The 21,588-nt window shown below is 57.5% G+C and overlaps 3 protein-coding genes and 1 pseudogene across 5 annotated transcripts; 1 reads left to right on the forward strand and 3 right to left on the reverse strand.

The window, feature by feature from the left end:
* Positions 1-4,460: 4,460 nt before the first annotated feature.
* On the reverse strand, positions 4,461-6,379 carry HYAL1 (hyaluronidase 1). Its single transcript, XM_051811457.1, has 3 exons — positions 5,201-6,379; positions 4,998-5,087; positions 4,461-4,908 (listed from the first exon to the last, which is right to left on the reverse strand). The coding sequence occupies exons 1-3, from the start codon at positions 6,098-6,100 to the stop codon at positions 4,591-4,593; spliced, it is 1,308 nt and encodes a 435-aa protein (XP_051667417.1). The 5' UTR covers positions 6,101-6,379; the 3' UTR covers positions 4,461-4,590.
* Positions 6,380-7,372: 993 nt separating this feature from the next.
* Positions 7,373-10,248, reverse strand: HYAL2 (hyaluronidase 2). 2 transcript variants are annotated; one of them, XM_051811453.1, is made up of 4 exons: positions 10,224-10,248; positions 8,965-9,906; positions 8,217-8,306; positions 7,373-8,067 (listed from the first exon to the last, which is right to left on the reverse strand). In XM_051811453.1, exons 2-4 carry the CDS (start codon positions 9,889-9,891, stop codon positions 7,669-7,671), a joined length of 1,416 nt encoding a protein of 471 aa, XP_051667413.1. In that variant the 5' UTR covers positions 9,892-9,906; positions 10,224-10,248; the 3' UTR covers positions 7,373-7,668. The 2 variants fall into 2 exon arrangements, with proteins under 2 accessions (XP_051667413.1, XP_051667412.1); XM_051811452.1 differs by having other exon boundaries at positions 8,965-10,243.
* Positions 10,249-13,515: 3,267 nt separating this feature from the next.
* Positions 13,516-21,553, reverse strand: TUSC2 (tumor suppressor 2, mitochondrial calcium regulator). Of its 2 annotated transcripts, XR_007908314.1 has the most exons (4): positions 21,302-21,553; positions 20,964-21,084; positions 18,530-18,948; positions 13,516-16,633 (listed from the first exon to the last, which is right to left on the reverse strand). XR_007908314.1 is itself a non-coding variant. In XM_051811467.1 (3 exons), the coding sequence occupies exons 1-3, from the start codon at positions 21,451-21,453 to the stop codon at positions 18,883-18,885; spliced, it is 339 nt and encodes a 112-aa protein (XP_051667427.1). In that variant the 5' UTR covers positions 21,454-21,553; the 3' UTR covers positions 13,516-18,882. The 2 variants fall into 2 exon arrangements, 1 of the variants encoding a protein (XP_051667427.1); XM_051811467.1 differs by having other exon boundaries at positions 13,516-18,948.
* On the forward strand, positions 17,201-18,185 carry LOC127481743 (NF-kappa-B-activating protein-like; annotated as a pseudogene).
* Positions 21,554-21,588: the final 35 nt, after the last annotated feature.

Genomic DNA, 21,588 nt, shown 5'->3' on the forward strand with positions numbered 1-21,588 from the left:
TACAATGCCTTCTAGCCACAACTGAAGCAGAAAAGGTTTCACGACCCTTCTGACCAACATCCTGAAGATTAGCTCTGAGTAGATTTTGGTGGCAGTTCCAGGGCTCACCTGCTTTCATACACTGATGGGGCATTGATGACAGCTTTCCAAATTACTTCATTTAATTTGAATGTAATCACTGATTCAACAAAATCTACTAAGTAGATCGTCAGAGCAAACTGAACAACCCGTGAAATAAAAAGCAGCCTGGGTATTTTTAAGTGTGCAGCATGGATTTCTGACAGAAAATCTGTTCCATCTAACTAATTTTGATAGGGTGGCAGAGATGCAGAGTTAAAGGGGTACCTTTGGGAGGCTCTTCTGTTTTAGGCCAGTGACTATGAAGAGTCACTTGTGCCCCAAGAGCTGGTTCATGCAGGCAGGGAGAGCAGACCCACGTTCAAGAGTCACCACCTCCACTATTTTATAAAAGGAGAATAAGATTAAACACAGACCACCCCTTTTCCCAGATGCCTTGAAGACAAGGAAGCAAACACCTACCTCTGCGTGTATTCTGCTGAAGCTTTGCACAACTCACACTCCCCAGGGTACGCCGGATTCCTCTGCTCAGACATCCACTGTGGTTCTGCATCATGCACCGTGACAGTGTATAATATATCCTGGTAGAAGTCAGTCTTCCACCAACACTGCCCTTGCTGTGCTGGATGCTGCAAGTTATCTGTGTCCTCTTACTCTCTTTACACATTTGTTGCTATGGTGAGGAAAGCCAGGCCTTAAATATTGAGCTCCCTGTTATCTCAGCTGGTATCTGCTGCATGCAGGTATCAGCTGGTGTGTATTAAAACAAACAAGATAATTAAGAATACATGCTTTGCACTGAGGGCAGGTTCGGTCTCCAAGTTTTGGGGTTTTTTCCCCCCTGCTTCAATTCCAGCTTGGTCTGGTTTTGCTGAAACTAACCTCAAACTCTGCCCAGAGGATTACAACTATTTGTATCTTAATTGGGAAATAGCACCAGTAACCCATCAAAGCAAATTTTTCCTCCTGAGAAGTTATAATCAAATGCAGGACAGTTCACATAACATGTTTTGCTATACTCTTTGGTGTTTGCTTTAAGTCTGCACCAGCAGATTAGAGCAGGGTTTGGAGCACTGTATGGTTTTGTGCTTAGCGTGTCACTGGAAGAAAATGAGTTTGCAAGGTGTTTCATGGAGCACGAGTGAATGGCTCCACTGAAATCGCTCACAAGGCCTTACTCTGACCCTCCTTGGGCTGTTGATAACACTCCTGCTGACTTACTAATGCCAGCACTGGACACTGATTAGCCTGTTTTTAAAATCCCAGGGTGGAAAATAACTAGGAGAGGAGTTAGTGCCAAATCAGAGCAGCAGAGACGCTGCAAATAGCACGAGTGTTCTGCCCCTGGCTGCCCCCACGGCAGTGAAAAACACAAACTACACATTTCCTGGACAGAAAACATGGAAGCCCTTGCATCCCACATACCAGCCCTGCCTCTGGCAGGCCTGAAGCACTCGCAACAAAGGAGCTGCTGCTGCGCCCACATTTTTGTGGTGGAAGTCCTGTTCTGGTGCCCAGCCCCAGCACTGGCAGATTAAAAAAATTATGGAACAAAGTAGGACAAGTTCCCAACACATTTTTTGTTTTTATAACCTAAAACAAGGTCTGCTGTTTGTGCTGAATGTTTAAACACTTGCTGAGGGCCCACAACCCGTGCTTCAGGGCTTACATTTTTTTCCAAGGATCTTCTGAAATTGCAATCTGTTGAATCAGAGGAATGAAGGCTGATATCCCTCCTAGTGCTCGGCAATTAGGAATGTCAAATCCAGGGCAACAGCCTCTGAAGAACATTTTAGATCTTTCTGAAATCTGGGTTTTTTTCAGATCTTTTCAGGTCTTTTCTAGAAATACCTGTGCAAGGGAAAAGATAAGGATTGGGTAGTTTTCCAACACAAAACACAAAGACAAAGAGACTGTAAGAAAGATCCACTTTCATTTTAGGTAACTGGTAGCTCAAAGGTCTTGTGTTCAAGTCAGCGCTGCTCTGAGTGAGCAAAGCTGACACTGAGGGGGGTTTGGGATACATTCAAGATCTGGAAATTATTTCTGTAAGAGGTGGATATTTCACTTTTGAAACAGTAATCAGAAGAGAGCTTTGACATTGCATGTGGGAAAAAAAGTGGCAAGCTTTAGTTAAAGTATTAACAGGAAAGCAGTGAAGCCTTCAATTCTCTCTGTTTGGGATAGTAAACCATGATAAGTAATTTGGATAAATTATTTCTGGAGATACATGGCTTAAGCAACCTAGACACAAAATAGCCAATTGTTGAAATGAAACACTAGGCAATGTAAGGATAGTTTTTAAGTGACACACTTCCCTTAGTGTTTGAAGCAGCACATGGAAAAAGCCTAGAAATCAATTTAGTGTGAACCCCATAACACAGTGGACGAGCGAGCTCTGCACACAGCAGGTTTCTCACTCATCCTGAGCACAGAAAACAGGAGCTGCCATGACAGCACCATATCCCACCCAAGAGATGTGGAGCAGCCAGAAATGTGAAGCACACAAAGGCCTGTGGATTGCTGCTGGCTCCCCTCCAGCACACTCCCATCCAGCGTGGGCTCGCTCCGGCACTGCCGTGGATTTGCAGAGCACTACCCGTGTACAAGGCGTAGTGTGGTTCTCAGACCTGGAAAAAAACAAGCCAGCAGATGTTCAATGCTTCCAAGTTGCCTGCTGGCACCATGTGCAGTATCTTTCTAGTCTCTATTCCTCAGAGTCTGGAGCAAGACAAGCTAGATTACATGAAATCCAGTGTCTTGGATGTCTTTAGATATGCTGTAAGAGGCAAGGACAGAGGAATAGCTACAATAAGCAGGATGAATAAAACAAATCCTCTTACACATTTCAAACTATTATTTGAAAACAACAAACTGTATTCATGCCCAGGCTTGCATTATTTAAACAGCAAGAGAAAGAGCTGGCCCGAGTTTCCAGCCTCACTTTTCTTTAAGGCAAGATGCAAACCCACACCTAGAGACAGGGTTTCTGCAGGGCTCCTGTGGCTTCTGAAACATCTCTTTCCTCATGCCCACCCCAATGCTTAGCTCAGTTAATGAATTGAGATAATACTGTGCCCAGGAGAACCCCAAACCAGCCCCAAAGTATGCACTAAATATTCAGTACCTGAAGACTTAAAGCATATTAAATTACTTGAAGTTACAGGCACACAGCTCCAATCCCTTCCAGACTTAAAGAGGACTTGAAATTCATGGTAATTTTCTTTGTGTGAATAGCAAGGTGAACTTTGCTTTCAGTTTCAGCAGTTAATAGAGGGCAAATATCAGATTCCCTGAAACTTGGGAGGAGCGTGTTTGAGTGTTCACTAAGTTAAATCACATTCCACATAAAAAATACTAAGATAATATTGTTTCCAACATTTACACCCAACATTTACCAAGCTATCTCTATAGGAATTAGATAAAACAATTAATTCTGGGCCAAAATCCAATTATGACTAATTTTTTTTCAAGGGCCCCCAGCTTGGCAAAGAGCTTGGCAATAACCCAGTGCATGTTTCTGAAAGCTCTGACTGGGGAATCCAAAGGTCTAATTATGTCTCCAGTGGCATATTCTCAGATACTCCTCAAGGTAATAATAAGAAATGAACAGGCTGGCTGTAGTAAGTCTGCAGAAATCAAATATTGGTTATCATTGACAGGGTCCATACGAGTGATGGGGGCCTTCACAACCCAAGTTGTTCTTGACAGGACATTGGTTAGTAACTGCTTTTTGAAAGAAATTTGTGCCCTGGACAGAGCATCTTGAGAACAGATGTTTGGGAACAGTAAACACACAGTCCCAACATGGATAGAGTTTACCTGAATTAGGGCCTAAGAACAGAGAACTGAGTATGATTCCCCCACCCCAAGCTGAACATTCAGATGAAGATGCCAACATCTTTATCTCAGCTGGACTGGGAATTCAGTGTTTCATGCCTTTTCCCAACTGCTTTAAAATAGGTATGGCTGAGTCAGTGTCCTGGGTTACAGAAACGGGTGGTTTTGCATATCATTTGAGGGCTGAACTGGTTTGCATATGGTAATCCAGGGGAAAATCAAAGTGGGGGCACAGGTTTCACTCCACTCCTCTCTGCCTGATGAGGAGTTGGAGAACACACTTCTCCAGCTACAGCCCCACAGGCACATCTTTTCACTCCCATCACCCCTACTCTCTGGCCACTCCCCATTTCTCATCCTCTTGCCCTGTCATCTCCTTTCTTATGTCTTTTGCCATAAATTTTCTTCTGTTTTTTTTGGTGGTTTCTCTGAGGCATTATACCCTCAAATCCCCATCCCAAAGTGCAGCCCTTGGCAGCATCACTAGGCACCACTGGTGTTGCTGGGGGACCCTCCCACCCCAAAATGTGCTGCAGCAGAAGACAAGGAGACATACTTGTGGGTGCTTTCTGGTTTTATTAACAGCCCCACAGCCAGGCTCCCAGCCCCATGGTAAGAGTGCTGGGGCACAAGGTAGGGTCACCCTATCAAACCTGCTGTCCTTGGGGCGGGTCACTTGGAGAAGCCCTGGGTGTCACAGCGCGGTCCCTGCCACTCATTGTAGCACTGGCAGCTGAACTCCTTTTCCAGCTGGGAGACATCATTACCAGACTCCAGGCTCTGAGCCACCAGCCAGGGCTTGGCAGCGTGCAGATCGATGGTGAAGTGGAAGGGGTCGAGGTGGAGGAAGCCCTGCTTGTTCTCCTGGCGCACACAGCGCCCGTGGCCGGAGCACAGGCTCTGGCTGCACAGGTCGGCACTGGCCGTCACATTGACGATGTAGTGGCCCAGAGGTCCCTCCACGTAGTCCTTCAGTCTCAGGCACATCTCCTGCAATGGCATGTGGTGTCACAGCCCTGCACAGTTGAGGAACTGGGGGTCCCTGCTGGCAGGGATGTGGTGCCACCCTCTGCACTCACCTTGGAGGCGCTGTAGTTGAGGCTGCCCCAGAGGATGATGCCAGCAGCACCCTGAGCTGCGCTCTCCCCGATGGTGTTCATCAGGTCCTCCTGCACCCATGAGGAGAGGAGAAGTCAGTGGTGTCCAAAGCCCCCACACAGCCCCAGCAGAGCTAAAGACTCCCAGTGCTAACCCCTGTTCGGTATCCCCACATCCCCATTACCTGGGAAAGGAAGTCAACAGTGAGCTCGAAGGCAATCTGAGAGTAGGGCAGGACGGGGATGCCGCTGTCAAGAACACCACGCTGGACAGCAAAAGCTTCAGCCACGCGGTGCCGGACGTAGGGGAGCACCTTGTCAGTGCCATTGAGGGAGATGGGCAGGTAGATATTGGGGTAGAGTGCCCGGCTGCTCTTCCAGAGCCAGGACAGATTCCTGTTCCTCTGCTGCTCCACCTCTGGGCATGTCCCATTGTAGGGCAGGCTGTCAAAGTGGTTGTTGTAGCAGTTGGGGAAACCATAGAAACCCCAGTAGGCATTGGAACGGAGGCTCTCACCCAGCCACAGGGTCTCACTCATGAAATTGCGGGCGCTCTCCTCAAACTGCTGTTTGGCCACCTCTTCCACCTCCTTGGGGGGCCACTGCGGGTGCTGCTGCTGCACCAGCTCCTCCGACTTCTCCTGGTAGATCTTCATGGAATCCCAGTTGCGGATCCACAGCGGGTGCCACTTCTCCCAGTCAATGACAGCCAGCCCACTGTAGTCAGGGCTGGGCAGGGTCACCTTGATGTCCTGGGTGGCCTGCTGGAGATGAGCCTCCAGGCTGGCATTTTGGGGGAGCCCCCCATTCACTGGCACCCCCTCAGACGTGTAGTAGGGGAGGAGACCCAACTTGTCGCTGTAGAAGAGGGTGATGTCCTGCCCGGTGAAGTTCTGCTGGTCGTTGGCCAACACATCAAAGACCTCCAGGTTGAGGGTGACATTGTACTTCTCGGCACAGCGCTCCGTGGGGATGTTCCAGACGGTGACGAAGGGGCGGTTGACAAGGACAGGGCCAGGCCCCCCAGTGTGGGCCAGGGCAGGCAGGAGCAGCAGGAGGAGCCAGCAGGACCACACCAATGCCATGGTGCAGGAGGGATCAGAGTGAGTCCTGGAGCTGCCTGGGGAGAGCCAGGACCTGGGCAGACGTCGATGCTTTTATCCCCAAGCTGGGACCGGTGTTAATCCGCACCTCCGTTCCCGAGTGGTGCCAGTCACCCAAGGTCACCTTTCCCCCCTCCTCAAAGTCCCCGAAGTTATCAGCAGCTGGAGCCCAGCACAGCGGCCCCGGAGTGGGGACAGCAGCGTGTCAGCCCCGCCTAATGACCGGCGGCGGCGGGCTCGGCTGGGAAGGAATGCGCAGAGTCAACACCCCATGACTGGCCGGCGAGGAGTGGGGCTGGAAAGACAAACAGACACGGACGCGGAGGCGGGGGGGGGAAGGAAGGGAGATCACGGTGATGGACGTAGGCTGAGCCGGGCGGGCGCCTTTGGGGAAGCGGAGAGCGACGGCCACGAGCTGGCAGGAGGAGGGCACTGCTGGGAAGAAGCTCACGGCATCGAGCAGGACCCGGCAGGACACAGCCCGGAGTGGCGCAGGAGGGCACGGCCCGGGGACGCTCACAACACAGGACAGCAGCCACGGGAGGGCACGTCCTGGGGACACTCACGCATGGGGACCGCCGGCACAGGAGGGCACGGCCGGGATAGGCACGTGGGGACAGGCACAGCAGCCGAAGGGTGCGGGCAGGAAAGCGGCTGTGCCACGGGGGGCCGGGCCGTGCCCACGGGCACCGCAAAGAGCAGAGCAGTACCCGGAGGGGCTGCACGGGCACAGGCAGAGCAGGGCTGCGCCGGGCACACAGTGGCACGGGGACAAGGGAGCCGCGCCAGGGCACTGCCGGGGGACACTCGTGGCACGGGACAGCGGAACTCAGCGACGCTCGCGGCACGGGGGTGTCCCCGCGAGGATCCCGCTCCCGGGGTGTTCCCATCCCGCAGCCCCAACACTGCCCGCGCCCCGGGGCGTGTCCCGGGATTGAGGGCGGGGCCAGGCGGGGAATCCCGGAGCCACGGCGAGCAGGGGGAGGAGCCCGGGCGGGGCGTGGCGAGCGCAGCTCCACGTGGGTGGCCCGACCGTGACTGCCCACGCGGCTCCGGCTCCACGCCTGAAGCTCCCGCCCTCGGAGCGCCTTCCCCGAGCGGCTCCGGCCCCAGCGGGAGAGCTCCCACCCTGCAGTGCCTCTCCCGAGCTGCACACCCACCGCCAGCGCTCCCACCCCATGGTGGCCATGTCTGGCAGTTGGGTGACCCGTGGCCTCCCCCCCGCCCCAAATCAGCCCACACCTCTCCCTCTGACCAGCTTTATTCGAGGTAAAGCACTTGAGTGTGGGGCAGCACACAGGGGCTCAGCACCACACAGAACCCACTCCCCACCCCCATGTCCCTCTTGCCCCCATCCCTCTCTTTACAACAGGAGAGGGGCCCCCCTCCTCCCTCCATCCCCATTGCAACAGGGAGGGCAGAGATGGGGCAACACAGCTCTGCCCCTCACAGTGAGGGGCAGCCCTCATAACAAGCTGCCTCCCAGCAGGGTAGTGATATCTTAAATAGGCCCCTACACCACAAAAAGGGGCAGCTCAGTCCAGGGGGGGTTAGCACCAGCTTGCAAGCAGCAACAGCACCACAAGTCCTAGTGGTGCCAGGGGCCCAGGGGCATTATTGCCAGGGCCAGTGGGCGTCTGGCAGCTACTGCCCTGCCAGCCCTGGTAGCAGTGGCAGTGAAAGTGGGTCCGTAGGAAGAGGATGTCAGCAGAGGATAGCTGGCCCTCGACCCAGAAGAGGGGGTGCTTGGGGTGGTCTGCATCCCGGCGCCGCAGCTGGAAGTTGGTAGAGTTGAGGTGGAGGAAGACATCAGCAGTGCTGTCCTGGCGCAGGCAGCGTCCCTGGCCCTGGCACAGTGTTGTGCTGCAGAGCTCTGCCGCTGTCGAGACATTCACGATGTAGCGCCCCAGGTCCCCCTCCAGGTAGTTCTTCAAAGTCTGACACAACTCCTAGGGGAAAGGGAGCACCAGGGGCGTGTTCGTGTGACACAGGGAGAGAAGCACCTCAGATGGAGAGGACAGCTCAGCCGCTGGTCCTCCTCTGGGGGCAGGTGAGCCCTTCACCCATCATCTACCTCCCATGCAGACCCCAAACCTACCCGGTTTTTGGCATCATCTGCATCACCCCAGAAAATGGCCCCGGCTGCACCCAGTGCTGCACTCTCTCCGACGGTGGAGATCAGGTCCAGCTGTGGGGACAGAGCCTGGTTAGTGCCCACAGACCCCACACAGCACCCACACTCCCAGCACAGTGTGCTCCAAAGCGTCCACTGCAGCGCCGAGGAGGCAAGACCCACCCCTGCTTCAAAGCCACGGGGAGAGGGGACTGTCCCAGCTCCTTGGGGACAAGACTTCCCAACACTGCCCTCCTCCTCAGGGGTTAAGCCAGCACAGCACAGGGGCTGTGAGCTCACATACCCCAGGGTCCTGTGGCTGCCAGGACCTGTGAGTCTTGCAGTACCTCCCAGGGACTTCTCTGGCAATGGTGACCATTGGTGCCAGTCCTGCCAGACACCCCATACCTAATGGAAGCAGTTTGTGGCATCCTATCATCCAGCCACAGAGGGGCTGAGCTGAGGGGGTCTCCCACAGTGACACCCCTTGAAGGGAAGGAAGCAGGGCTGGGCACCCCTCCTGCTTCCTGGGGCCAGCCACATGCCAAAGGGTGCTGCTCCCCACCCCATATGGAGACAGCCATGGTAGCACCATGAGGGCAGACACCAGTCTCCAGAGTCACTCTGCTCCAGGGAAGCAAGATGGAACACTGGCAGCAGAACCACCTCAGCTGACCCCAAAGCCCAGATGCCCAGGGTGTGGGATAAGGATGTCCCTGTGGTGCAGCCCTACCTGGCTGAGCACATTCAGCTTGCGGATGAAGGTGGGCCGGGTGTAGACAAAGACAGGTAGGGAGTAGTTGTCGTGGTGCTGCTGGGAGATGCGTATGGCCTCCATCACCCGTGCCCGCACGAACTTGCGGATGTTGGGAGTGGAGTCCAGGAGTGGGTCGAGGTAGATGGAGGGGTAGAGCGCTGTGCTCTCCTTCCAGAGCCACACCAGCTGGTCATTGCGGGTCTTCTCCACGTCTGGGCACTGCCCAGTGTAGCTTTCCTTGTTCTTGCTGTAGTCATGGTTGTAGCAGTCAGGGAAGAGGTAGAACCCCCAGAGCTGCTTGGGTCGGATGCTCTTGGCCTTACGCAGGGTCTTCACCATGAACTCCTGGGCAGCCGACTCAAACTCAAACACTGCCTGCTTGTTCACCTTCTCGGGGGGCCAGTCCTTGTTACGCTCTAACACTAGACTCTGTGACACCTCCCGGTAGATGTCCTTGGGCTTCCAGTTGCGAGCCCAGACAGGCCGCCACTCCTCCCAGTCAATGACGGCCAGCCCTTCCTTGGTGGGCGACTGGATGTACTTGGTGATGCCGCCCTCAAGGCGGGCCAGGTGCTCTGGCAGGTTGCTGTTTTGAGGGACACCGCCATTGACGGGCACACCCTCGCGGGTGTAGTAGGGGTAGAGCCCCAGGCGCTCCTTGTAGAAGATGGTGAGGTCCTGCCGCACAAAGCCCTCGTTGGGGGAGGCGTCCAGATCGAAGATGCTGAAGTCAAACTCCACCTGGTAGCGGGGCTTGCATTCCTGGGTGGGCACGTTCCAGGCCACCAGGAAGGGGCGGCGAGTGACATGGGGGGCGGCCGACGGCTTCTCGGGAGGCTGCCGGGCCAGGGCCAGCAGGGCCAGCCAGGGCACCGCCGCCGCCGCCGCGCAGCCCCCGCGCATCCTGCCCGGCGGGGCCTGGGGGCGGCGGGAGACGGGGGTCAGGAGCGGGGCAGGCAGCCGGGGGTGCAGGCAGGGGCGGGTCTGCCCGCACCCCCCAAGGCAGACCCCGACCCAAGGCCCCTCCCGCGGCAGAGAGGTGAGCTGAGCCCCCCGGGGGAGTGCTGGCTCCCAGGAATCCCGGTTCCCAGCGGCTTCGTTCGCTCCCTCTCCCGTTCCCGCTCCCCGCCGCTCCCGCGGGTGCCGGCGCGGTGCCGCCTTTGTTCGCGGCCGGCAGACAAAGCGCCGGGGCGCGGCCCCCCGCGGCCACGCTCGGCTCCCCGCGCGTCTCTCACCGCGCCTCAGGCCATCCCCCGCCGCGGGCTCCAGCGCCGCCGCCTCCCCCCGCCGCCGCTTTTAAACCTCCCGGCGCGCACCACCCGCGGGGGCGCCGCCCCCGGCTCGCCCGGCCCCGCCCCGCGCCCCGCCCGCGCCGCGCCGGGCTGGCGGCGCCGACCGCCGCGGGGCTCCGGGGCCGCGGGCTGGCGGCGGAGCCCCGCCGCACACACACACTTCCGCGGGACCGCCGCACCGGGCAACCGGAGCCACACCCCCCCGGTCTCCACGCGCTTGGTATGGCCCGGGAGGACCCGCCCCCCCCACGCGGCGGAAGGGGGCGGGGCGGGGCCGCGGCGGGGGCCGCCAGGGGGCGCTGCGGGGCGCGGGGCGGGCGCGAGGGGACCCCAAAACCCGGGAGTGGGGTGACCCCGAACCCCCAAAACAGGGGTGACCCCGGGACTGGGGTGACCCCAGAACAGCGGTGACCCCAGGACTGTGGTAACCCCAGCATCATGTCATGTCCCCAGGGTGGTGGTGACCTCAGAATCATGGTCACTCCAGAACGGTGGTGACCCCAGAACGGTGGTAACACCAGAACTGTGGTAACACCAGAACTGTGGTGACCCCACGGTGGTGATGACTGTGGGATCATGGTGCCCCCAAAACAGTGGTGACCCCAGAGTGGTGATGTTCCCAGGATCGACATCACCCCAAAATGATGACTCCAGAATGGTGGTGACCCCAAGATGCTCTACCAGGATCATGTTGTCCCCAAAACAGTGGTGATCTTAGGATGGTGGTGACTCCAGAGTGGTAGCAACCCCAGAATGCTGGTGTCCCCAAGGCAGTGGTGACCTCAGAACAGCGGTGTCCCCAAAGCAGCAGTGTCCCCGCAACAGCGGTGTCCCCAGAGCAGTGGTGTCCCACAACAGCAATGTCCCCAGGACGGTGGTGGCCCCAGCACAACGATGTCCCTGCAACAGCGGTGTCCCCAGGACAGTGGTGTCCCCACAACAGCGGTGTCCCCAGGACAATGGTGATCCCGGGGTGGTGCCGTGCCAGACAGGACATCCTGTTTGGGGCTGGGGCAATCGGTTCTGCTGACTCAGCCACGACCCCGTGGGTTTCCTGCTCAGAGGGGACAAGCGGGACCATGGGAGCAGCAGGGCTGGGGGACCTTCCTTCCCGGGGCACTGCTGAGGCTCCAGAAGGTCCCCCCAGATGGGTAGCAGGACAGACAGGGCTCAGGGACCAGCCATGTGGCAGTACCTGTGTCCTGCCTGTCCCCTGCCTGCTCTGGCCAGGGCTGGCCTCGGCAGGCTGAGAGCCATCGGGGTGCCCTGTGGAGGAAGCACTGGAGAGCGAGGGTGTGCCGGGGCTGACAGGGGAAGGAAGCGGGGCTGAATCTACGGAAACGTTCCCCAGCCGCCCGCCAGCTCCTCAGGGATCGGGTGGGAGCGCCAAGCCCGGCATTGTTCGGTGTCAGCCCCTGCTGCCGCCAGTGCCGAGCCCTGTCCGCGGGCACCCACAGATGGCTCCAGTTAGTGACACCACTCGGGTGCCAGCTTTTGTGGTGAAGCTCCCACCGAGATGGTTACAGTACTGCCAGGGATGGGCACCATGTCCAGGCTGGCCACTCTGAATCCAGGCTGTATGCCACGGCTCGGCCCAGCCTGCGGGCAACACCAGGCACTGGTTGGGATAGGGGCAGGGAAGGTCAGCCACTGGCCGGGCGTTGGCTGCCAAAACCCTTGGGAGAGATTGTGGGGAGCCAAGCAGTCCCAGCACTGCAGGCGCTGCCCTTCCCCTTTGGGCAGTAAACAGGCTCCCTTCGCCAGCAGCAGAAACGCCTAAAATTTTCCATCCTCCTCGTGCGAAGGTACCCAGCCCCCCCGGCAGCGGGGTGGCCAGAGGGGTCACAGCTTTCCACTGCTGGAAGTCCTCAGTGTGACGCAGCTTCTCACTGTTGTCCCCTCACTGGGGCTCCGCATTGCCTGACTCGGTTTCCCTCCTCGCTTCCAGAAGACTCTAGATTTTGGGAGGGGGCAGCTGGACAGATCCACCCTGCTGAGCATGAGATCATTTAAAGTCATTCCCAGATGGGCGCGAGAGAGGAGAAGGGTGCAGGCGGCAGCGGTGGGCAGTGCCCCGGGTGAGCTGAGCAGGCGAGCTGCTCCTTGCAGGCAGCCAGGAGGATGGGAATCCCTCACTGTGCAGATAAAGATAACGGGGCATGAGTCACATCCGCTTACGCCAGACAGGTCCGGGCAAGGTGCATAAGGAGTTCAGCTTGGGGATGGAGCAGCCATGAAACCAGGAGGGGAGGTTGGCACCTGCCTCCACCCCTGGGCTGGGGGCTCCAGGCATGGCCCTGCCCCAGGGGCAGCAGGAGGGCACTGGGCTGGCCCGGCAGACACCGAGATGCTCACGGAGCCAGAGATCCACAGCCACTGCCTTGTGGAACCTCACTGAGCCGTAACACCCTGCACAGCCACCATGATCCATCACACCCTTCAAAGCCACCATGATCCATCCATCTCTCCTGGGCTGCTATGGATCAACAGGCTAAAGTCCCGCAGCCTCACCCACCACCAGCCGGAGCACTGGCAGGACAAGCCGACTGCTCACTCATTGCAGCTCTCGTCAGCGGCTCATTTCCGAGCCGGCTTGTGCAGAGGAAATGATGAGAGGTGACGGTGGCCACAGGAAAACATTTGTAGGGCTGTCAGGGGCAGGACATGGGGTACAAAGTGAGATCACACTCGTCCCATGGACAGCCAGCAGCACTCGGGGGACAGGAGGCTTCCCGGCACAGGGCCTGGAAGTCGTCAGGCCCCCGTGATTAATGAGACACTGATTTGGCAGGACAGGCGAGGAAGGAGCGGACAGGCGGATCCTCCATCCACCCCCCCCTGCGAGGCTCAGGCGGAGCCATGGGAAGAGTAGCCTGAGGCTGGGCTGCCTTCAAACCTCCAAACCTCCCTCCCCACACTGGAAGAGACACGGTCCTGAGCTCCAACCCTTGGGGCTGAACAAGGAAATTACATAGATTACACTTTAGTTATATATTTAAAGGATGTTATGGCAGCTACAAGTAAAGTCACAGCCTGACAAAGCCACCAGCTCCTGCCAATGCCATGTGCCAACTGGGGCACCTGGAAATGGCTGTTACCCACAGGTCCTTCACCACCAACTCAGCCACATGTGCACAAACACCCCCTCCTGAAAAACAGGGGGCTTGAAGTGCTGGTGGCAAAACCCACCTCCCCTCTGGCACAGCCACCCTCCCCAGTAAGACAGCTCTTGGACTTGTGGGCTCTACAAATAATTTTATTGAAATTTAACAAAAGTGGACAGATGCACTGGGAGGAAGGACCATAAATAGTGTACATTTCCCAAACCCATGGGTCCTACCCACACGCTAGAGGAGCAAGGAGCCTAGTGTCAGTGAGTACGGCTACACATCCACACGGGAAAGCACAACATCACACAGAAATCATTAAAAAAAAAACAAACAATCAAAAGGAAAACTTTCCTTTTTTTTTTTTTGCTTGCTCCAACACCACAGTGGACACAAATACTATTTACAGTGACCTTCACATTTTTAAGACCCCTCCAGGTGCTCCCAAGGCCCTGCTGTTGCAGGAGGGCTGGAGGGGGCCTGGGGGCTGGCTGCTGTGGGGACCAGCCTGGGAAGAAGCAGGGCAGGATGCAGCTTGTTGGCAGTCTGCAGAAGTTTGCTGCCACTCCCATGACACTAGAGGGGTAGCAGGGTGGGAGAAGGCGTGTTTTTTTTTGGGAAGCATGTTTAATGCCGTGGGGGAAGGGTGGGCAGCCTGTCAGGAAGGACAAAAGCATCCTTGCTAAGCCGGTCTCAGTCTCTGCCCCCTCCCCTGGTATTCGGGCCCTGCTTTGTCAGCAGATTTTTGGCTGGTAGCCCGGGGAGGGGCTCCCCACTGGGACAGGCAAACAGCACTGGCCCCCTCCCCACTCCTCCTTCGCCTTCCCCAGTACCCGCAGCGGCTTCAGTGCAGCTTCCCGTGCCCTCGAAGAGCAGAGGGGCAAGGCAGCACAGACCATGGTTTTCTCTCCTCTTCCTGGGGACAGCAGCTCCTGCTCTGCAGCAGAGCCTGAGGGGATGCCCTGCCCAGGGAGCTCCGGCCTGGGAGAAACTCAGGAGCAGGTGGTGCGAATAAGAAACACTTCAGTGGGAGATTGTTTTAAGACAAGACTCTTTCAAGCAAGCAGAACAAAAGATGTCGAGAGAAGTGCCCAGCATCACAGTGTAGACGAGCCCTGCCCTCCCACTTTCCTGCCTGGTGGCAGCCAGCACATCCACTTCACCCTGCGTGCTCGCTCCTGTCGATGGGAACAGCGGGTGGAGGGACGTGAAGGGAAGAGGTGGTGACAGGAAGACGGCAACAGCCACGCCGCTGTTATCTCTCCGAAGCCGGGAATGTGGCCCCGCGCCCGGGCGGCTCTCAACGGACGCGGCGATGGATACATCCAACGTAGACACCGACGGGGCTGGCAGCCAAGTGCCAGCAGCTTAAATTAAAAATCGAGGTAGCAAACATCTGAAGTGCTTAGAAAGTAAATAAGTTCTGGAACGAAAGAGGAGGAAAGCTGAGCCGGCTGCTGTGGGGAGCAGGCCCTGACCCACTTTAAAGCTGTGCCTGCTGCCGGTCCTCCTCTGCCTGCCCGGTCCAGGCACAGCCAAGCAGGAAGGGAGGGGCTTCTTGTGCTGGCGAGGGGCATTTGGGGTCAGGCTTTTCCCCCAGCACCTGGCCACATACAGGGGTGAGAGCTTTTCCGGTGCCACCAAGACCTCGTACAGGAGGGAAGAGGAGAGAAGAGCAGGACCTTCCAAGGCAGGGTAGAAATTCCCCCTTTAAAGTGCATCGCGCCTCCCCTCTGCCGCCAGCTGGGATGTGGGAGGAACCACAGTTCACATCGCCAGGGAGATTTCCCAGGGAGATTTCCAAGCTGGGGCAGGTACACCAATTGATTGTTTTGGGGGACAGGGAAGGAAGAGAGAAGATTCCTTTCCTGCTTGGCTCAGTCAAGGCTCACCCGCCAGGGAGGTACGTTCAAACAGCAGCGGGGAGTGAGGACACTGCCCGGCAGCCTGGCAGAATGAGGTGACACACCTGGTGGATGAGGGGAAGGCTGTGGATGTGTCTACCTGGACTTCAGCAAGGCCTTTGACACTGTCTCCCACAGCATTCTCCTGAAAAGGCTGGCAGCCCACAGCTTGGACAGGGGCACTCTGTGCTGGGTTAGGAACTGGCTGGAGGGCAGGGCCCAGAGAGTGGTGGGGAACGGGCTGCATCCAGTTGGGATCCGGTCACTAGTGGTGTCCCCCAGGGATCACTGTTGGGCCCAGTTCTATTTAATATCTTTATTGATGATTTAGATGAAGGGATTGAGTCCACCATCAGCAAATTTGCAGATGACACTAAGCTGGGGGGAGTGTTGATCAGCTGGAAGGCAGGAGGGCTCTACAGAGGGACCTGGATAGGCTGGAGAGTTGGGTTGATTCCAGTGGGATGAGGTTCGACAAGGCCAAGTGCTGGGTCCTGCAACTTTGGCCACAACAACCCCCTGCAGCGCTACAGGCTGGGGACAGAGTGGCTGGAGAGCAGCCAGGCAGAGAGGGACCTGGGAGTTTGGATTGACAGGAAGCTGAACATGAGCCAGCAGTGTGCTCAGGTGGCCAAGAAGGCCAATGGCATCCTGGCCTGTGTCAGGAACAGTGTAGCCAACAGGTCCAGGGAAGTGATTCTTCCCCTGTACTCAGCGCTGGTGAGGCCACCCCTGGAGTGCTGTGTCCAGTTCTGGGTCCCTCAGTTCGGGAAGGACATGGAGGTGCTGGAGCAGGTCCAGAGAAGAGCAACAAGGCTGGTAAAGGGACTTTAGCACAAGTCCTATGAGGAGAGGCTGAGGGAGCTGGGGTTGTTCAGCCTGGAGAAGAGAAGGCTCAGGGGAGACCTCTTCACTCTCTACAACTACCTGACAGGAGGTTGTAGCCAGGTGGGGGTTGGTCTCTTCTCCCTGGCAACTATCAGCAAGACAAGACAGCATGGTCTTAAGGGGAGGTTTAGGTTGGATATTAGGAAGAAATTCTTTCCAGAGAGGGTAATCAGGCATTGGAATGGGCTGCCCAGGGAAGTAGTGGGTTCTCTGTCCCTGGAGGTTTTTTAAGATGAGACTGGATGTGGCATCAGTGCCATGGTCTAGCAACCGCAGCGGTAATGGATCAAGGGTTGGACTTGATGATCTCGGAGGTCCCTTCCAACCCAGCTGATTCTATGAGTCTATGAGGGATGGTGCTCAGCAGGAGCCAGTGTGCCAACGGGGGAGGCAAGCCTGCTGCAGAGCTGGGACCCTGCTGCCACCAGCCATGGCCACAGAGTGCAGAGATCTCCTGTGGGGGAATGCAAAAGTTATGAAGCCTGGGAAGAACGACTTTAGAAGCGGTTCTATCACAGCGGCAGCTCTCTGGGATCGAGCGGAGCAGAAGAACAACAACTATTTCCGTTTTATTGTACGGTTTTTCCCTGAGTTATGTATTTCCCCCGGTCTACGCGGCCCCCCCACTCGGTCCCATGTCGTCTCCCCCCCCCAGTCGGTCTCCGCCTCTGCACAACCATATTTGGTTGTCTCATCCGCCTCTGCCCAACCCCTGGCTTTGTTATTGCACTTGGGCCCTCCTGTATCCCCCGTTGGTTAGCAGAGCCCTCAAGCCGCGCCTTTTCCCCCGGACCTCGGCCCAATCAAGTTACTCCTTCTAAGCCCTCCCCCAGAGACCTTATAACCCCGCGGAGTTTTAAATAAAGTACTTTTCGCCCTGGGATCCAGAGAGGAGATTTGGCGGCTCTTTTCTCCTGCCTAAGGGGAACCGTGCCACCGAGACCCCCTCCGAGAAACCGCGAGCGAGGAGTCCAACTTCTTCAATTCTCTTAATTAGTGCCTCCCCCGCCCCGCCGCGGTCATGCTGTCCCGCTCCCGCTCCCCACCCGCCGCCAGCCCCGAGTGCCGCGCCCGCCGATCCCGATCCCGATCCCGATCCCACGAGCGCGATGGCCCGAGGCTCCCGCACCACTGGCGGAGCCGCAGCCGGTCGCGGTCGCGCAGCCCCGGCACACTGTGCTCCACCGCACACACCACTACCATGGCAAGGGCTGGCCCGAGTACTAGGAGAAGGAGAAGGAGGAGATCCTGTGGCAGAGGAGACCCACTGAGAGAATTGGAGAGCTGGGGGCACCTGAAGTATGGGGGCTGCCACCAGAGGTTCCTGACCCCGATTCTGATGAGCATACACCGGTAGAACGTGAAGAGGCAAAATCTAAGAGTAGTTCTTCAGATTCCAACCCAGAAGAGGAAAAGAAGACAGAAGAAAAAACGTAAGGCATCCAAAAGAAAGCGCAGAAAACATTCTGAGGACAGCGACAGTGAGTCGGAGTCTGAGCAGAACTCCAGTGATGAAGATAAAAAGAAAAGCAAGAAGAGGAAAAAGAAGAGCAAAAAGAAGAAGAAGAAGAAAAACTAGAAGAGCAGGAAGGAATCCAGCAATTCAAGTAGTGAAGATTCCAATGGTGAAACAGTTCAAGGGGATGATCTCTGGACTGAGAGATCAAAAAATACTGAAGCTGATAGCCTGATTGGACCAGAGGCTCCCAAAACTCATGCGTCTCAGGATGACAGGGGAAAACGTATTCCCCAGAGAGGCGAGATCGGCTTGACCAGTGAAGAGATCGCATCGTTTGAGAGCTCTGGTTATGTCATGAGAGGCATCAGACATCAGCGCATGGAAGCCGTGCGTCTGTGCAGAGAACTAGACCTACAGCGCAGATGAGAAGAGAGCCCTGGCCTCCTTCAACTCAAATAAAGTACTTTTCGCCCTGGGATCCAGAGAGGAGACTTGGCGGCTCTTTTCTCCTACCGAAGGGGAACTATGCCACCAAGACCCTCTCTGAGAAACCACCAGCGAGGAGTCAAACTTCATCAATTCTGTTAATCTCCAGCAGGCAGCAGCAAAGCCAGCCTTCCCAGAGCCAGTGTAAGCAGGGAAACGCACAGGGGGAAGAGACTGAGGTCCAAGAGAGCGGCATCTGATCTCCATCCCCTTCCCAAGAGGAGCATAGCAGCCAGCCAAATGTGCTTCAAGACCCCTCAGCCTGCCCTGTTCATCCTCCATCAACGGACCCATCACCTCACACCCGTGTCAAGGGACACGCTGCAACACTGGCCATCTAACCTGCGGGCCCCGGAGGCCTTGGGCAGTGGGTCACCGTGCCCTGGCCCTCCCTGGGCTGCATACCTGAGAAGCAGGGGGTTCTCTCTGGTGAGAAGTGCGGGCTCACTCTCCCTTTAACAGCTCACACACAGCAGCTCGTCTGCAGTTCCAGTTACCCATCCAACATGGGCTAGAGGCTACAATAGGTATTTTAGTCTTCTGACTCAAGCGAGGATGTTTTTAAGCAGTCGTTGCACAAGGTCATCCATCTCCTGCGAGGGCCTGCTCCGTTCCGCCTCACCTCCGGGCGAGGGGAGAGCCACTGTCCCGCCGCGCGCCCGGAGTCCTCCTCGGGTGGGAACATGGGGCAGCCTGGCCCGGCAAGGCTGGGGGCGGTGGGGCAGGGCCTCCCGCCCGCAGGCAGAGATGTCTGGGTCTCACACCTCGCAGATGATCACCGGGAAATCCACGTGAATGCGAGGGTGCTCTAGTTTCACTATGCCCTGAAAGAAGAGTCAGAGTGGTGATCAGAAAGGGACTGACATACAACACGCCCGAGCCCTGCCAGTCACCCCAAGACAGAGGACACTGTGCCCTAAAGTAACCACAGGGGCCAGGGTCCAAAAAGTGGCTGTGACACGTGGTAGGGCCTGAGAACAGCAGGCAGAGCACAGGCACTCTGCCCTTCGAACTCGTCCCTGGAGAGCCCAGGGCAGCATGGCTGGCTGCCACACATGGCAGGGCGAGCAAGGAGGGAGCTGCTCTGCCAGGCACTGCCCGTGCAGCAGCTGGTGCGTGACTGGCAGATATCGGCCGTCCGTGCTTTTCATTCGGCACCTTCCATTCACGGGATTTAAAGGAATGAAAAGAGCTCTCTGAGGGAACGCAGCCGGGGCAGCTGGCACACAAGAAAAGCAGCTTTCTGTGCAGAGGGGAGGGGAGGCTACTGAATGAACGATCCCTCCACACCAGCCACAGGCACCGTTCCCACGGTCCGTTCAAGCCTTCTCCTGTTACAGCACCAGGAGGAGCCACTGGCAGGTGGGGGGCTGGGGGCAGAGGGGGGAGCGGGGGCTCAGGGCTGGGCCTGCACCCACAGAGCCAGAGCAAAGCCTGAGCTAGCAAAGGGCTCTTCAGTGCTGGTACCTGCTCTCTTTGGCTCAGACAAGCTTTCCAACTGCATGAGTTTCAACCCAGATCAATGAGAAGTCAGTCCCATGGCCCAAGACCACCTCTGCAACAATGTCAGTCTGGGAAGCAGCACCAAATCCTTCCCTCCATAACTGCCAGTGCAGTGCTCAGAGAGGTCCCATCCTGTTGGGGGGCTGCCTGTGGGGGGAGGCAGCAGGCCCGCCGAGCCCCTAGAAGTTGACAGTCTTAAAATATTGGATGGTATTAGGCCGTTCCCATGAGAACAGTGAAGTTAATTAACCGTTCACATAAACAGAGCAGCCTTGAGAATCAGGGAGTTGACTAGAAAGGAGATAAACAGGATGGAATGTGCAAGGACGGAGATGTCGGCTGTGTTCACAACTGCAGGTGTTAGTTCTCTGGTGTTTTGTAGAAACTATGTTTACAGAAAGTGTGTGGGAAAGTCGGGGCTAGCTGCCTTAATAAAGGAGGCTGCTGCACTTACGAAGCAGACAGCTCTCTAGACTACTCTGGTCTCAACTCTGTGTGTGTGTGTCTGCTTTCCCTACTGACCAAACCTAACAATACAACAGATACCCCGCGACAGCTGCCCACCCCTAAGGGCACACTGACAGCTCGTCCCAAGGCTTGCTAGAGCCGTGCCTTTCTGCTTACTTACAAAAGACTCCTGCAGAGTGTCTCTCCAGCCCTGGTTTGATCTACCTTTTTCTCCATTTATGTCCCCAAAAGCTTCCCTACGCACAGGCTATCCTGCCCCTGCACCAAGACCCTCTTTTAGTGTCCTAGCCACTGCCCAGCACCACACCAGTTGCTTATTTTAAGAAAAGACTCTTGCACTGAGGTGCAAAACATGGAGCTGTCATAACTACTGAGCAGCTGGAGGGGATGTGCCCACTCACATCAGTGGGTGATGGGCTTTGGCTGCTGCTCCCCAAGGCAGGGCCTGGCCCTCTGCACTGACATGATATGGGCTGAGCCAGCACAGCAACCCACACCTCATGGAAGGTGCTTGGCAATGAGACACCATGGCCATGAAGGGCTGCCTGGCGCTCTGTGCCCCACAACACACACCAGGCTGAGCTATCTCCCCAGTCTGGCAGCTCTAAAAAGGCTCAGGCAACACTTCTCTCCGAAAAGGGCAGCTGGAGGGTGCCACCAGCCCTCCCTCTTCTGTCACAGCCTCACCAGGTGACAGGGGTGTGAGCCAGGACACACAGGAATCATGGCTCTAAGGCAGCAACTGGGGGGAGGAGAAAGCCTCCACCTTCCCAAGATGCCCTGAGGGAGAAGCCTCCTGCAAAACCGGGACTTCAGCTGTCACCGTGGCGCTTCACCCTCGCTGCCCCCACCCTTCCCCACACCCCACCTGAGGTATCAGGTTCTTGTGGATCCTCTTCAGCTTGGCGCGCTTCCTCCCGTTCTTGGTGACGATTGTCTCCTCGTAGAACTCGTGAGCAAGATCCCCGTCCTCATCGTAGTACATGGAGCTGCCGGGAGGAGAGGGCAGGCGGGTGGGTGAGAGCCAGGCTGGGGACTGGGGTACGTCGGGGGCTCGGCAGGCCGGGACCCCCCCAGGCCTGGGGGGCTGCACCGACCACCCGCCGCCGTCCCGGCGGTGCCGGCGGCCCCTCCCGGCCCGAGCAGAGCCCCCCGCCCCGCGGCAGCCTCCCGGTCCCCTGGCGCCCCTCTCTCCCCCGCTCTCACCCGCGCCGCGTGAACACGAAGGGGGTGGCGGCGCGCGCGGCCCGCGCCCGGGCCAGGGCCTGCTGCCCGCCGGGGCCCTCGGGGCCGCCGCCGCCCGCCGCCGGCGAGGCGAAGGGCCACAGCCCCCGCGACTTGGAGCCGCTGGCGCCCATGGCGGGGGCGGCGGCGGCGGCGGCGGGAGCGGGGCCGCGGGGGAAGGGACGGGGCCGGCCCGGAGCCGCCCGGCGACACCGACCGAGCGCCGCCTGCGCCGCCGCTGCGCCACTTCCGCCGCCCGGCACACGTGA

This window comes from Manacus candei, unplaced genomic scaffold (genome assembly GCF_025592945.1).
Source record: "Manacus candei isolate 608988 ecotype Guabito, Panama unplaced genomic scaffold, ASM2559294v1 h1tg000082l, whole genome shotgun sequence".
Lineage (NCBI taxonomy): Eukaryota > Metazoa > Chordata > Aves > Passeriformes > Pipridae > Manacus > Manacus candei.

Coding starts and splice junctions, on each gene's coding strand:
- HYAL1 (XM_051811457.1), bottom strand. CDS start 6,100: ATGGCATTGGTGTGGTCCTGCTGGCTCCTCCTGCTGCTCCTGCCTGCC. Junction 5,088..5,200: donor CTGTTGACTTCCTTTCCCAG/GTAATGGGGATG, acceptor TCATGGGTGCAG/GAGGACCTGATGAACACCAT. Junction 4,909..4,997: donor TCAACTACAGCGCCTCCAAG/GTGAGTGCAGAG, acceptor ATGCCATTGCAG/GAGATGTGCCTGAGACTGAA.
- HYAL2 (XM_051811453.1), bottom strand. CDS start 9,891: ATGCGCGGGGGCTGCGCGGCGGCGGCGGCGGTGCCCTGGCTGGCCCTG. Junction 8,307..8,964: donor AGCTGAATGTGCTCAGCCAG/GTAGGGCTGCAC, acceptor CTGTCCCCACAG/CTGGACCTGATCTCCACCGT. Junction 8,068..8,216: donor CAGATGATGCCAAAAACCGG/GTAGGTTTGGGG, acceptor CCTTTCCCCTAG/GAGTTGTGTCAGACTTTGAA.
- TUSC2 (XM_051811467.1), bottom strand. CDS start 21,453: ATGGGCGCCAGCGGCTCCAAGTCGCGGGGGCTGTGGCCCTTCGCCTCG. Junction 21,085..21,301: donor TTCGTGTTCACGCGGCGCGG/GTGAGAGCGGGG, acceptor TCCTCCCGGCAG/CTCCATGTACTACGATGAGG. Junction 18,949..20,963: donor ACAAGAACCTGATACCTCAG/GTGGGGTGTGGG, acceptor CTCTTCTTTCAG/GGCATAGTGAAACTAGAGCA.